The sequence below is a fragment of the Carassius auratus genome, unplaced genomic scaffold, assembly GCF_003368295.1.
Source record: "Carassius auratus strain Wakin unplaced genomic scaffold, ASM336829v1 scaf_tig00215316, whole genome shotgun sequence".
Lineage (NCBI taxonomy): Eukaryota > Metazoa > Chordata > Actinopteri > Cypriniformes > Cyprinidae > Carassius > Carassius auratus.
Window position 1 is genome coordinate 1,682,906 of NW_020528035.1, and position 13,598 is coordinate 1,696,503.

Sequence of the window (13,598 nt, forward strand, 5' to 3'; positions counted from 1 at the left end):
ACACAAATACTAACATTTTAAAGTTGACCCCTGTGTTCATTTTGCGTGGTTTCTGAAGCGGTCCTGTACTCTTGCATTATATGAACTAAAATTTTTTGCGTTCATCTGAAGAAAAAAAGTAATCTTTATCTGGGACAGTATAAGTGTAGTGAGTAAATGATGAAAGAATTTACATTCTTCAATGGATTATCCAAGGTATTAGGAAGAGGATACATTTTACATTACAGCTTTACATTTCTTGTCCTGCACATCTCCACTGACCTCACCTGGTACACATACATCTCCCACCATGTGGAGGAGGCCAACAGAGACTTTACCAAGTTCAAACATGCCCACCTATTGGTCAGCGATAGGACCCGCAGCGGGTAGTGAGGGCTGCTGAGCGTGCCATCAATTCGTACCTATACTCAGTGACATCTACACTACCCAACTTCAAAAGTAGGGCAACTGAATCTTTAAAGACCCACTCACCCTTGACATCAGGAGAAACCCAGCAACAGGAGACGCATGTTTAGTCGTGATACATATTGTACCAATAGATGTTTATACTGGTAATTGTGCCTGTTATGTGCAAGTCACTTTCATACTGTTGCTAATGATATTTCCTTTGTACACTCTTCATATTACAGTCCTAAAAAGATGAAATTTACTAACAATTGCTTTCCAGCAGCAGGTGCATTTTAGATCAATCATGAGTGAGCACAACATGGAAGTGAAGGATGAGATACTTCCGTAAATAAAATGATCCTGCCAGAACAACTGCGTGAAAACTTTTGTCTTTTCCGTCTGTATCATCTCAATGAGCTTTAAAGAAATAGCCTGAAAATGCTAATGTGGACAGAGCATTTTAAAATGAAAACTCTGTCTTTAAATGTATCAGGATTATTGTAGATGTAGCCCGATATCCTTTAAGTTTAACTGATTCAATAGATAATGTACTAACGTGTAACTACATGTACCTAATATAATAAAATAAAATAAAGCCTGTGTCTATCAGACATCAATGAATGTTCTTTATTACTGGCATGGCTTAAGACCATCCAAAATATCTTAAATTGTGTTCTGAAGACAAACTAAGCTTTTACTGGTTAGGAACGACATGGGGGTAAGTGATTAATGACAACATTTTAGTTTTGGGGTGGAGTATCCCTTTAAGTAACTGCTTGTGGATAAGTGCAGTGCTAGTAAAGAGGATCCAGATACGGTATAGATCAGGGGTCTCCAACCTTATTTCATTCGGGATCTACTTTTTAAAAATGAAAGAGGCTGACAGCTACCAATGTTATACAGTACTTAAATCTTTTAAATAATGTATCAATACATATGTGATACACAGCGTTGTTAAAATCTGTATATATTAAAAAAGTACTGATACACACACTGAAATAATTGTACCAATTTTATGAAATAAGCCAACAAATGAAATTAGCAGCACAATGCATTTTTATTTGCTGAAACAGTGAAATAAAACATGTAAAAAATCATGGCCAGATTTTAAACTAACAAAAAATATTCATAACATGTTAACTAACATACTTGAACATACTACGTTCAAATAAAGTTTTGACTATTTAAAAAAAATAAAATTATCTTCTCCATAAACAGTTCTACATAAGTTAATGTGCATTCTAAAAATCTCAACACTTCTGATAACAAGGTAGGCTATATTCCACCAAGATTTACAACAAAAATCTGGTCTGATTTTGCATTGGTCTAAAAAAAAATTGGCAGACTGAATGAATTTGTAAATCCACAGTTTGACAGCAGAGGGCGCTTATGGACTACAGAACAGAGATGTTTTAATTTTGTTGGGGTCTCAGCCCCCAACGAGGGTATATATATATATATATATATATATATATATATATATATATATATATATATATATATATATCAAAAAGAGCAGTATTCCACTGTATTGCATAGATAGGTATAAAATATAACTGAATAGGGCAGGCATAAATTTCATCTAAAATCTAACTCTGACCTGCTGAAACCAACATAGTTTTTCCAATACACCATATTTATAATTTGGGCAGAGTCATACAAAATCAAATTTTGCAATAGATTTTAGATAATTCTAAAGGGCCTGAAAATTATGAAGTAAATAAATCGCCCTTGACAGTAATATCTATTATATTAAATGTTTTTTTTTATTTAGGTAATTATTGTACATAATTATTATAACATTCACATGTATTTGTTTCAATAAGAACATACAGTTTGGAATGTAGTCAGAATGCACACTGGCCATCGTATACATGTGATGAGGAGACATGTACCACAGTCAATTGAAGGAAATACTTCTATGGGAACCTACTTCACATTCACTCTGTTTTACTCTTTTTTTGCTTTGGCATCAGGATGAGTCTTTCTGAAACATTTCCGGAAAAGGAAACAGCATGTTTTAATTAAGAGGAACGTGATCAGTGCAACAATCGAGAGTAAGAAGGCCACTACATCCAGGCAGTGGTACTGATACCAGCTCAGATCATGTGCCTGAACTCTCAGATGTTTAGCTCCTTTATTCCGCATCACAAATTCAATCCAGTAAACTGCCTGGTCCAGAGGCTTCATTGGCTGATCATGGTGAATTCTGGATATTCTCATGATGCTCTCCTTGTATCTGATTAGAGAAGAAATGGAATTATGTTTTTTTTTTCGGTTAAATTTATAATTGCAATGAAGTTTTTGTTCAAAATCCAATATAAATGTAGTAATACACAAACTTTTTCCACCCTGTTTCTAGCGTTCTGACTAAAAAACAGTTTAGTGTTATTTCTAAATTAAGGAAACTAACTGGAAAAGTCCTTTAGACATAACTCACGATGGATTATTTAAGACAGTCTTGAGCGCATCCACCAGGTCTTCGGACTGCATTTGGTTGATGTCAAGAACAACAGCAGCTCCTTTGGTTTTCATGTGCATTAGGTTATCAGGCTGGTCAGCAAACAGTGGCAAGCCCACCATTGGGACACCATGATAAATAGCCTCATACAGTCCATTTGTCCCACCATGGGTAATGAAGGCCTTCGTTTTTGGATGACCTATCATATAAAATAAAGTCTGCATCTATACAATGTCAGTTAAAGTCCTTCATGTATACTGAGCCCAAATGACAACCCTTTCCTTACCAAGCAAATCATTCTGTGGGATCCAGTCATAGATTTTTGTATTGGGAGCAAGAGTTTCTGGTGTTTTGCCATGATAACGCCAAACGACCTATGCAAATGCACATATGGGGAATTTATCAACAGTTGCTCTGAGACACTGAGCATATGAACACCCGAGCAGTAAATTTATAGAAAAGTTCTGTTCGGTATTATTTTTTTATTTTTTTAAAATAATGTATTCTGGTAACCCATTTAAAACACCTAAACTCTGAGGGTAAAATAGTACATTATTGCTCTGTATGATGAGCAGAATATTTTTTTTACTTTAATTTGCATATAATCATATACATAGATAACCTCAAATATGACAAACAGTGAAGCTAACATGTGCTAGCTTGACCATGTAAAGCGATTGTATCTTCTCAGACACAATCTAAGTGCTCTAAAGTGCTTAATTTATATCACTTGAAACAACGTGGCATTGAGTAATTGATAAGAGCATTTTCATTTTTGGCTGAACTGTCCAAATTGTGCCTCATTAAAGACATTAAGTACATAGTCTTGTACCTTTTGGATTTTGGTATTGAAACCAAATTACTGAAAAAGTATTTCCAGAGCCAAGGCAGCTGTTCTATTGCTATGAAAAGATAAAAAGGTACACACCTTTTGTGGGATCTGGGCAAGAGCAGAAGCAATGGTGTTTGCTCTTTCCATTGTCAGGTTGCCGATCATGGAACCCAATGAGAACACAATGATGCCATGATCTCCTGAGCTCTGAACAAACTCCTCCAGTTCCTAAAAGACATAGATATGAGCACATACTGTCACTGTCACACTCTCTCTCTGTGAAGCTCATATGACCATGCAGGACGGTGATGCACACATCTGATCACAAAGTATGTCAAGACAAATGTCAAGTGGAGTGACAGGAAGTGTGGGATATTCAGTGTCTGTGCCATCTGTGCAGCAAACTTTATAATTACAAACTACATGTATAAAATCCTGTTAAATTATTGCATTTTCCCCTATATCTAGCATTTCATTAGTGGCTTAAAACGGAACTGATTTTCTATCAGAAATAAGCTATGATAGTCAAAGTATGCCACATGTAGTTTACAGACTGGGATTGACACTGCAAATCCACAGTATCTTTTGAGGTCAATGTAGTGTGGGATTACAAATTTAAGATCTGCTGATCCTACATCCTGATATAACTGCACATGAAAGACTAAGGTGAACTACATTGTATTATGCATTCAAAGTGAATGTGATGAACATGTAACTGTGTGTGAATGTTAACAGGTCTATAGTTTTTGTGACTAGGTGGTGCTCAAAACGTGGTGATCATGTTATGCTGCTTGCTGCAGCATGGATCTGCTGGTAACCTGCTGGTTATTCTGGCACGGGGAGAACTGCACCCCCCCCCCCCACCACCATTTTCCTTGATACTGTAAAGCTGATTTGACACAATCTGTAATGTTAAAAGCACTGTATAAATAAAGGCCACGGATCCAAAATTTCAATGTAATGATCTTCGAGCCACTTCTTTATCACTCTTGCTTTGTGACATGGTGCTCCGTCATGCTGGAAAAAGCACAGATCATCACCAAACCGTTCGCTATTGCATAAATTTAGTGATACCATTCTTAATTCCTTGAAATGTTTTTGGGCAGAATTATGAGAGAGCCCACTCCCTTGGTTGAAAAGCAACCCCACACATGGATGGTCTCAGGGTGCTTTACTGTTGGCATGTCACAGGGCTCATGGTAGCGTTTACCTTTTCTTCTCCAAAAAATACATTTTCCAGATGTCCCAAACAGCCGCAAGAAGGCTTCAGAGAAAATAATGCTTCTTCCCTAAGTTTAAAGCAATCAGTCTCCTCTTACAATCTAATTAGTATGACAGTGATTTCACCTGAGTAGTACTCATTCACATTTTCACATGTGCTGCAGATATGCTAAGTCAATTAATGTTAGCGGGTCATTTTGTTTCAGGATCAAAAAACAGTGAATTATTATTATTATTTTTTTGCTTTTTTTTTTTAAGCAGCAAACTTTGCAAAACACAAAATGTCACTGCCAAAACATTTGGGCATGATTGTACAATTTATGCCTGTTGAAGTCAGACTTTGATGACTGTACTGCCACATAGCATGTTAGGAGCTAAATGAAATGCTGCTCCATACATAAATCCCAAGGCATGAAGTTATATATATATTACTTGGTTAATTCAAGGATTGATGCAATGATGCAAAATAAAAAAATATATAAGAATATCATCGTGAATATCAAGAATCAAGATTATTTCAGTAAGTGATATTTCAAAACAGAGTCAAAGCAAAGTCATTACCTTTGGCAGAGGCTTGGCGGGTTTGCAGTGTAGTCCTCCAACAAATTTAAAATTAGGCAGAAGTGGCCTAGGATACTCAAAATCCCAGTATGTTCTAATCAACCAGATGTCTGCTTTTCCCATGGTCTCACACATTGTAGTGGGTTTTCCTGTGACATGCAGAGATACATTGCCACAGTTGATGTACAGATCAAGTTTAAAAATGTTGCTTTCTTCTGATTTATCTACTTTATCTACAGCCTTCTTGTCCTGATCTCTTTCAATACACACTTGAGAACATGAGTGCACCTACACTATACACTATACTGCAATAAAAATTCTATTTCAGGTATACAGTCATCTACAAAACCTTAAAGAGTACAAAACCCCAGACCTGTTGGACCACATAATAAATAATTATAAAAAAGAAAAAGAAAAATGCTACTTGTTGGTTTTCATACTATTAACCATTTAATATTTTTGCTTTCTTTTTTCTTATTTACAGCAGCCTTCATCAGTACTCAAGAAAACTGCAAAGAAAGGATTTTTTAATCGTCAATGCGTCAAGGGCGCATGCATGTTGTGCCAGTGGCTGTACTCACCTGGCAACACCAAAACCTTGCCAGCATTACCAGCCGCTACTCAACACAGCAGTAGAAACACAAATACATTTCCAGAAATCATAGTGAAATATATCTGCTTCTGGATAAGAGCACTGAGAGACTTTACTGATGCACTTTCAGTTGACACTAGAGGTGATTATACTGCACTAACAAAAACAATGAAGACAACTATTCTCAGCTGATCCTTTGCCAGGAGTTTGACTGACAGACGATCAGACCAATCATACCTTGGAATCTGCCATTTTTTCCAGATATGAACATACCAGACAGGATAGTGGATTAATGTTGGTGGACTTGAACTGGAAAAATGGTGTGTAATTACGTACTGACAGTTGAAACAAGACACCTTCTGATGTTTGCAAAGGATCAATAACCTGGTTTTCCTCTCTAAAAATGTGTGATTGTGATCAATCATCCTTTGCATTCTTTTAGAAAGAGATACAAGTTGTATGAAGGTGAATGGTATGTTCTAAAGTTGCTAAGTTGCAAGAGTCGGGATTCAGAAATATTTTGGTTGGTTGGTTTTGGTTGATTATTTTAGTTCTGAATCACAATGCACTTCAAAAATAAATCTACTTACAATACAATACAACAAGCCAATGTTTTTTTTTGGGAGCTTTTATAAAGTGTATGACTGTACTTGCATTTATTTAACCAGACCAAGTTAATATTTTCATTTAAAAAGAAAATTATTTAACCTTAAAATATTTGTTTGTTTATTCTGCACTTTTCATTGTATCTTAAAAAAATAGAATGCTTGCATGGGTTTTGCTAAGGACCTGTGTCTAATAAGCTTTCTGAGTGCTACAGCAATGTTTAAACCAATGTTCATTTTGTGATGAAAAGTCTTTGATTGTAACTGAATGCATATCTTGTTGAATTTTATGACTTTAGAAAATTGCACTTGCATTAAATCTACACTTGTTTAAAATATGCTTGAAAATGTACTGTAGCCTCAATGGTGCTTTTTTTATTTTTTACTTTTTATGTTTTTATGCAGCGCTATATTTTTTTCAGTGAGAATACCATGGTATTACTACAACCCCCCCCCCCAAAAAACAAACAAACAAACAAACAAACAAACAAACAAACAAACAACATACAACCAAACAACAACATAGTTAAACTATGGTAACTACAGATTAATTGTGGTTTTGCTACACTAACATCTCAGTTACCTTTGTAACCACGGTTCCCTGAATAGGGAGCGAGATGCTGTGGTGACACCGTATGGGAACACCTCTCGGTGTGACGAATGTCTGAAGCCCTATACCATCTGCCAATTTCATTGGCCAAATAGCAATTGGCACTGCCCTACGCATAGTATACCTGAGTACTACGCACTATTTCGATCAGATGTCACGAACTGAGGTACGAGGTATCAAGGTACGGAACTGCGGGGAACCGCAGCATCTCATTCCCTATTCATCGAACTGTGGTTACATACGTAACCAAGATGTTCCCTTTCATAGGTCAATTCGATGATGCGGTGGCGTCACCGTATGGGAACCCTATACCATAACGCCTGACGTACCTGAGATAGTTGGGATCCAGGGAAAGCATCTGCTCAAGTGGAGAGAACCGGAGAGCCAAAAGCCGTCCTCACATCCAAACTGTAAAACTTGACAAAAGTGCTCAGTGAGGACCATCCTGCCGCAGCACAGACATAATCCATTGAGGATCCACTGAGAAAAGCCTAAGATGAAGCCTATGCTATCGTGGAATGAGCTCTAATTCCTAAGGGCGAAGCAAGTCCGCGTGCCTCATAGGCTAAAGATATAGCTTCCACTGACCAATGGGACATACGTTTCTTTGTGACAGCATGGCCTCTATTTTTATGTCCAAACCAGATGAACAGCTGGTCGGACTCAACATAATTCTTCAGCGTTCTGACAGGACAAAGACTTAGATCTTCTAGCCCCGCCTCTGCAAGGGGGGAGAGCTTCCAAGACCACTTGCTGAAAGCGAAAAGGGTTCGACCTTAGGGACATAATTAGGCCTCGGTCGCAGCAATACTTTCACAAACCCTGGTGCAAAGTCCATGCACAAGGGTGAAACAGAAAGAGCCTGTAAACCCCCAACTCTCGAGGGAGGATAAAGCCACAAGAAGAACTGTCTTTTAAGTCAGGATTTTTTTCCGATACAGTTTCCAGGGGCTCAAATGGATGTCCTGCAACACAACAGATAAATCCGATGATGGAACTCGCGCAGGGCGGAAAGGCCTCAGCTGTCGCGAACCCTGCATAAAGCGAAAGACCAGCAGATGACAGCCCACTGAAGTACCATCTATATATACGTGGTCAGCTGAAATGGCTGTCACGTAGACTTTAAAAGTGGCTGGTGTTACGCCATCTGAAAAACGGTCTTTAAGAAACTCCAGTACTGAAGCCACAGGGCAGTAAACTGGATCCACTGGGAACAACATCCATTTCTCGTGGCCACGACTTCTTATGTTGAGGGACAACATGTTTTTCTAGTGGCCACGAGTTTAATGCGTAAAGAGTAAAGAGATCGAAATTAAAGCAAAAAAAAAAAAAAACTATAATAATAGGCTAATAATAATGTACACATATTACGGGGAAAGACTATCAGTTAATGGACTTACAAGACTGTAGGATCGATAAAAAAAGTTTTTATATTTTATTATGCACTTTATGTAATATTTATTTATGATAAACTTAATTTGAATGCTGACAATCGCATGTAATACAGCCCATAGCCAGAGCATATGGTTAATATAATAATTACACGTCACACCTTTGTTTATCAATTTGCACTGGCTTCCAATAGCTGCTCGCATAAAATTCAAGGCATTGATGTTTGCCTACAAAACTACCACTGGCTCTGCACCCATTTACCTAAATTTGTTACTTCAGACTTATGTGCCCTCTAGAAGCTTGCGTTCTGCAAGTGAACGTCGCTTGATTGTGCCATCCCAAAGAAGCACAAAGTCACTTTTACGGACGTTTAAATTAAATGTTCCCTTCTGGTGGAATGAACTCCCCAACTCAATCCGAGCAGCTGAGTCCTTAGCCATCTTCAAGAATCGGCTTAAAACACATCTCTTCAATCTTTATTTGACCCCTCTAACTTTAACACTCACTATTCTAATTCTATTCTTAAAAAAATCTAACTACCTTTCTAATCTTTTCTTTTGAATGAATCCATCTCTGATAATCCCGGGTTGCTATGCTATGAGAAAAACATGTCGTTCCCTCAACGTAAGAAGTCTTGGCCACAAGAAACGGATGTTGTTCCTTCAACATAGCAAATTGAGGCCACGACATCCTTATGTCGTCACCTCGACAAAATGATCTCGTGGCCATGACATAATATGACGTTCCCATGAGTTAATATGACATTCCCACAAATTAATATATTGTTGCCTCGACATATTATCACGTTCCCTTGAGTTATTATTTTGTGGCCACAACAAAACTAAGTAAACCGAACAAGTCACCTTACGGGAATTTTGTACCTTTTTGTTTTGTCCTTACAACCCCCTGAAACAGAAATAATTGTTTTTTGTTTTTTGTTTATTGTACATATAGCCTAAACGCATGGACATTTATGCATGATAGAGATGTGATTGGAAAAGTGTATATTTTGTCATATGCATTTTATTGTTCCCCATTTGAGTTTGTAAATTGATATTGGTACAACAACAACAACAACAAAAAAACAAAAAACAAAGAACAAAACAAAACAATAACAACCGATCACTTGTGAAAAAAGTGCACTGAGTGAATTTGAGTACTTGCAAATAACAGTCTATTCATGAAATAAAAGGCCACTTAAAAAGAGTAATGTCATTGTAATAAATATTTGCAACTTCATAATTACATGTGCAATTACAAATAGGCCTTAATTCATGAGAATCAACACCAATGACATTAAATAATATTTTAGCTTAACATAAATGCTTGTCAGTACACTTTATGACCATATTTTGAAGATTGTGAATTATGAAATTTCATATAAAGCTGTAGCCTAGTTAAGTTCCGAGTGGGTCAAAAAGAACTCTAACTTTCAGCTACTTGCATTTAGTAATTACACTATGAAACATTTTCTTTTAATTGCAATTAATATGAAATTTGTTGAAAAACATTACATTTACACAACAGCAAATATAAATCAGACCAAACCTGGTTTCCATTTTATTTGTATTTGTGGTATTAGGTGGTTTTATGTTTCTTGTATTGTTTGAAAAGATTGAGGCTATTCGAAGTGACGTGTTAGAATCTCAGGTAACCTATTCAAAGTGGTTTTGTACAACCTTCATACTCATGTTTTTCAGTTTGTTTATTACCCAAGACTGATTATGTTGACTATATAAAACTTTATATTCCTCAATGGAATCTGGCTGTATTTATGTTTGAAGTGTTAGAAGTTCTTGGCAAGATCTGCCAGTTCATCTGGTGACCCAGAATTTGATTGTTCATACTGTATTTAAGACCATTTGTGATGGCTTTGTATTATCTTGTTCATTGTGTAAGTGTAACATGACACTGACTCAGAATACAGACATTAAGCAAACATTGGTATTGCTCAAAAAAGGAAAATACTGTTTCATAACTCTTGATGGAGAACTTGATGGATTTTTGGGTTACAATAATACTTTTGGGTTCCTAATGCTTGCACAGATTGATCTTAAAGAAAATATGTTTTTCTTTTTCTAAATAACCTTGGTTGAATTTTGAACTAAAGTGAAGAATAGCCTCTATAAAGGAATACAGATAATTCAAAAAGTTTTATGCTACAAAGAGACTGATAAGAGGGACCATATCTGAGGATCTGTTAGACTTAAAAGGAGTCAAAAGTCCAATTAATTTTGTTTTCTCTTAATTGCGTGTTTGTATGTGCACAAATACTGTACGTCACACACATCATTAGATACAAGTTAAAACATGGTTTTCTCCATGGCAGATTTATATCCTTTATAGCTATTTGAATATTTCTGAAAATCAATAAAAGAGTCCAAGGACCGACCTGAACTTTCTTAGCCAATCATTTTGCATAGGTTTGCCAACATGCCTTTGTAGGGAGTGCATATTGTTGAAGTGCAAAGTTCAAGAGTGTGTTTTTCTTTATCAGTCCACCTCAATAAGGGCATACGATCACAAATGCTCAACATGCAATTAATTAAATGTATTTTATCTAAGCCAGAAATGTGGAACTGTCCAACAGTTTTCTGTAAGGTGTGTGTCTATACGCAATTCAACTTACACAGTTACAACATAAAGTTAAAAGCTTAATGCATATTTGTCAGTCATATGGATCCATCCAGTCATTCTGGATAAAAGGCATAATTTTTTATTAGCTATTTTGATTTATTTACTAATCATTTATTTCAAATGCCTTTATTAAAATCATTACAAGTCTATTAATTTTGAAAACAATTACATTTACTCAGTTAAGAAAGTATGAATGGTTATAATACAATTAACCATGAAAAAAAAATCACATGTATGAGATTAAAACAAATTGGATTTATTGATGATAAATATAAACCTGAATATTTTGTATTTTAAACACATATCCTATTACATAAATCTTACCTGTTACATTTATGAATGACTTACAAATATGCATAAGATGAAGTTTATGTTAAAAACATTTATTCCAGGCTAATTGTATATGCAATTCATTCACATAAATGTTAAATGTGAGCCTAAATATAATTTTTATGTGTGTTCACTTGAGTAAAAAATGTGGAACAACTAGCCTTTTTTTATGTATTATGTTTATGTATACCAGATAATGCATACACAAAAAGGCTTTTGTCATTGCAGCAAATTAATGCTGACATATAAAAGTCTAAGTGTACTTACCCATCACTTGCGTATAAAGGTGATCCCACTTTGATTTAGTCACAAGATAAAACAGGACATCCTGTGTGCCATAAAATAGAAAGTTTTTCAGCCTCTGCAAGAAATTCATTTCATCTGTATTCTCAGAGACGACTGCAGGGACGTAGGATGGCGGTGCCGGCAGTTGGCCGCAGAGTCTCTCAGCAGTGTTACCGAAGGTAAACCTGAGACTGAGGACTAATGGTATGTTTAGCTTCTGTGCCAGCAGCTCCCCGCACGTGAAGAGGGGGTCTGCAAGTAAGACGTCAAACTTCTCTTTTCTCCACTTCTCCAGAAGGTCTTCTCTGGCAAAGAGTTCCCTGCACACAGCCTGATTCTGTTCTGTGCCTAAGTCAATCATCTCCTTGATCCTCATTGAAGCCTTGATGATGTTGTCATTGGGTAGATCATGAGTCCAGTATTTCAGCATCCTTTCCGTATTCTCCAGGATGTCCTGCTTCGTGTGAGGTACCTGTAGAATATCCACATTGTAGCCCACGGATGGGGTGGTGTTGACAGACGGCGTAGCTGTGTGGGTCACCACTGTGATACTGTGTCCTCTTGAGATCAGTGCATCTAGGATGACTTTTACATTGAGCCAGTGGCTGAATTCGGAAGGCCAGACGATGACCTTACCTCCTGAGACACCCTGCAGGTTCAGGTTCAACAGAAGTAACAGGAAAAGTCTGGCACTTTCTCTGGGACTCATGACAGCAGTGAGCAACACTCTTTGTGCAGACTGAACAAACATGAGGAGGAGGAGCTACTGCTGCCTGCACATGCAAAAGTTATACAATCAAATAAAAGGGAAGGTCTTAAACGATATCTTTAGCTGCACATAACAGAGGGCTTTTAAAACACAATGAAAAGGTTTTATTTTGCCATAGCTGGATGTACATTATCCTGCTTATTACGTTTACACGTTTACTGTTTACGTTTATTTACAAGTAAATAATTACACACAAAATATTGATTTGAGTTGAAACATTAGCTCTGTAAATGCAAAGTTTCACAAAGAAAAACAGTTCCCATCAAATAAGATGAACACCTAAGGCATAATATCACACAGTCTTTCAACACATAAAGACGAGGATGTTAAATGAGAAGAAAGTGTTTTAAAATCTTATCTGCTTATTATCTTACATTTATTACAGTGTTCAAAAACAGCAAGTCCTCTTGTTTCATTTTACAGTAAATACAGTCAATAACTGAGGCACAAGATGACAGCAGTTGCATTTGAATGAAACTAGAGATTGTTATTTGGTGTTTCTAATGGCAGTTGTTATGTGGGGAACAACACGTCTCAAAATGTAACAACAAGCATTCCAGAGAGCTGTGTAATAAAAGCAGATAATCGCACCATATTGACGGATTAAAAAGTATACATTAGGTCAAGTCAAGTCACCTTTATTTATATAGCGCTTTAAACAAAATACATTGCGTCAAAGCAACTGAACAACATTCATTAGTTCATTAGGAAAATAATACAAAATAATGCAAAATGACAGTTAAAGGCAGTTCTTCATTGAATTCAGTGATGTCAACTCTGTTCAGTTTAAGTAGTGTCTGTGCATTTATTTGCAATCAAGTCAATGATATCGCTGTAGATGAAGTGACCCCAACTTAGCAAGCCAGAGGCGACAGCGGCAAGGAACCGAAACTCCATCGGTGACAGAATGGAGAAA

At 36.5% G+C, this 13,598-nt stretch overlaps 1 protein-coding gene across 1 annotated transcript; it reads right to left on the bottom strand.

The window, feature by feature from the left end:
- Nucleotides 1–1,869: 1,869 nt before the first annotated feature.
- LOC113094264 (UDP-glucuronosyltransferase 2A1-like) lies at nucleotides 1,870–12,658 on the bottom strand. The gene is made up of 6 exons (XM_026259958.1): nucleotides 11,896–12,658; nucleotides 5,463–5,611; nucleotides 3,777–3,908; nucleotides 3,135–3,222; nucleotides 2,828–3,047; nucleotides 1,870–2,626 (listed from the first exon to the last, which is right to left on the bottom strand). Exons 1-6 carry the CDS (start codon nucleotides 12,620–12,622, stop codon nucleotides 2,338–2,340), a joined length of 1,605 nt encoding a protein of 534 aa, XP_026115743.1. The 5' UTR covers nucleotides 12,623–12,658; the 3' UTR covers nucleotides 1,870–2,337.
- Nucleotides 12,659–13,598: the final 940 nt, after the last annotated feature.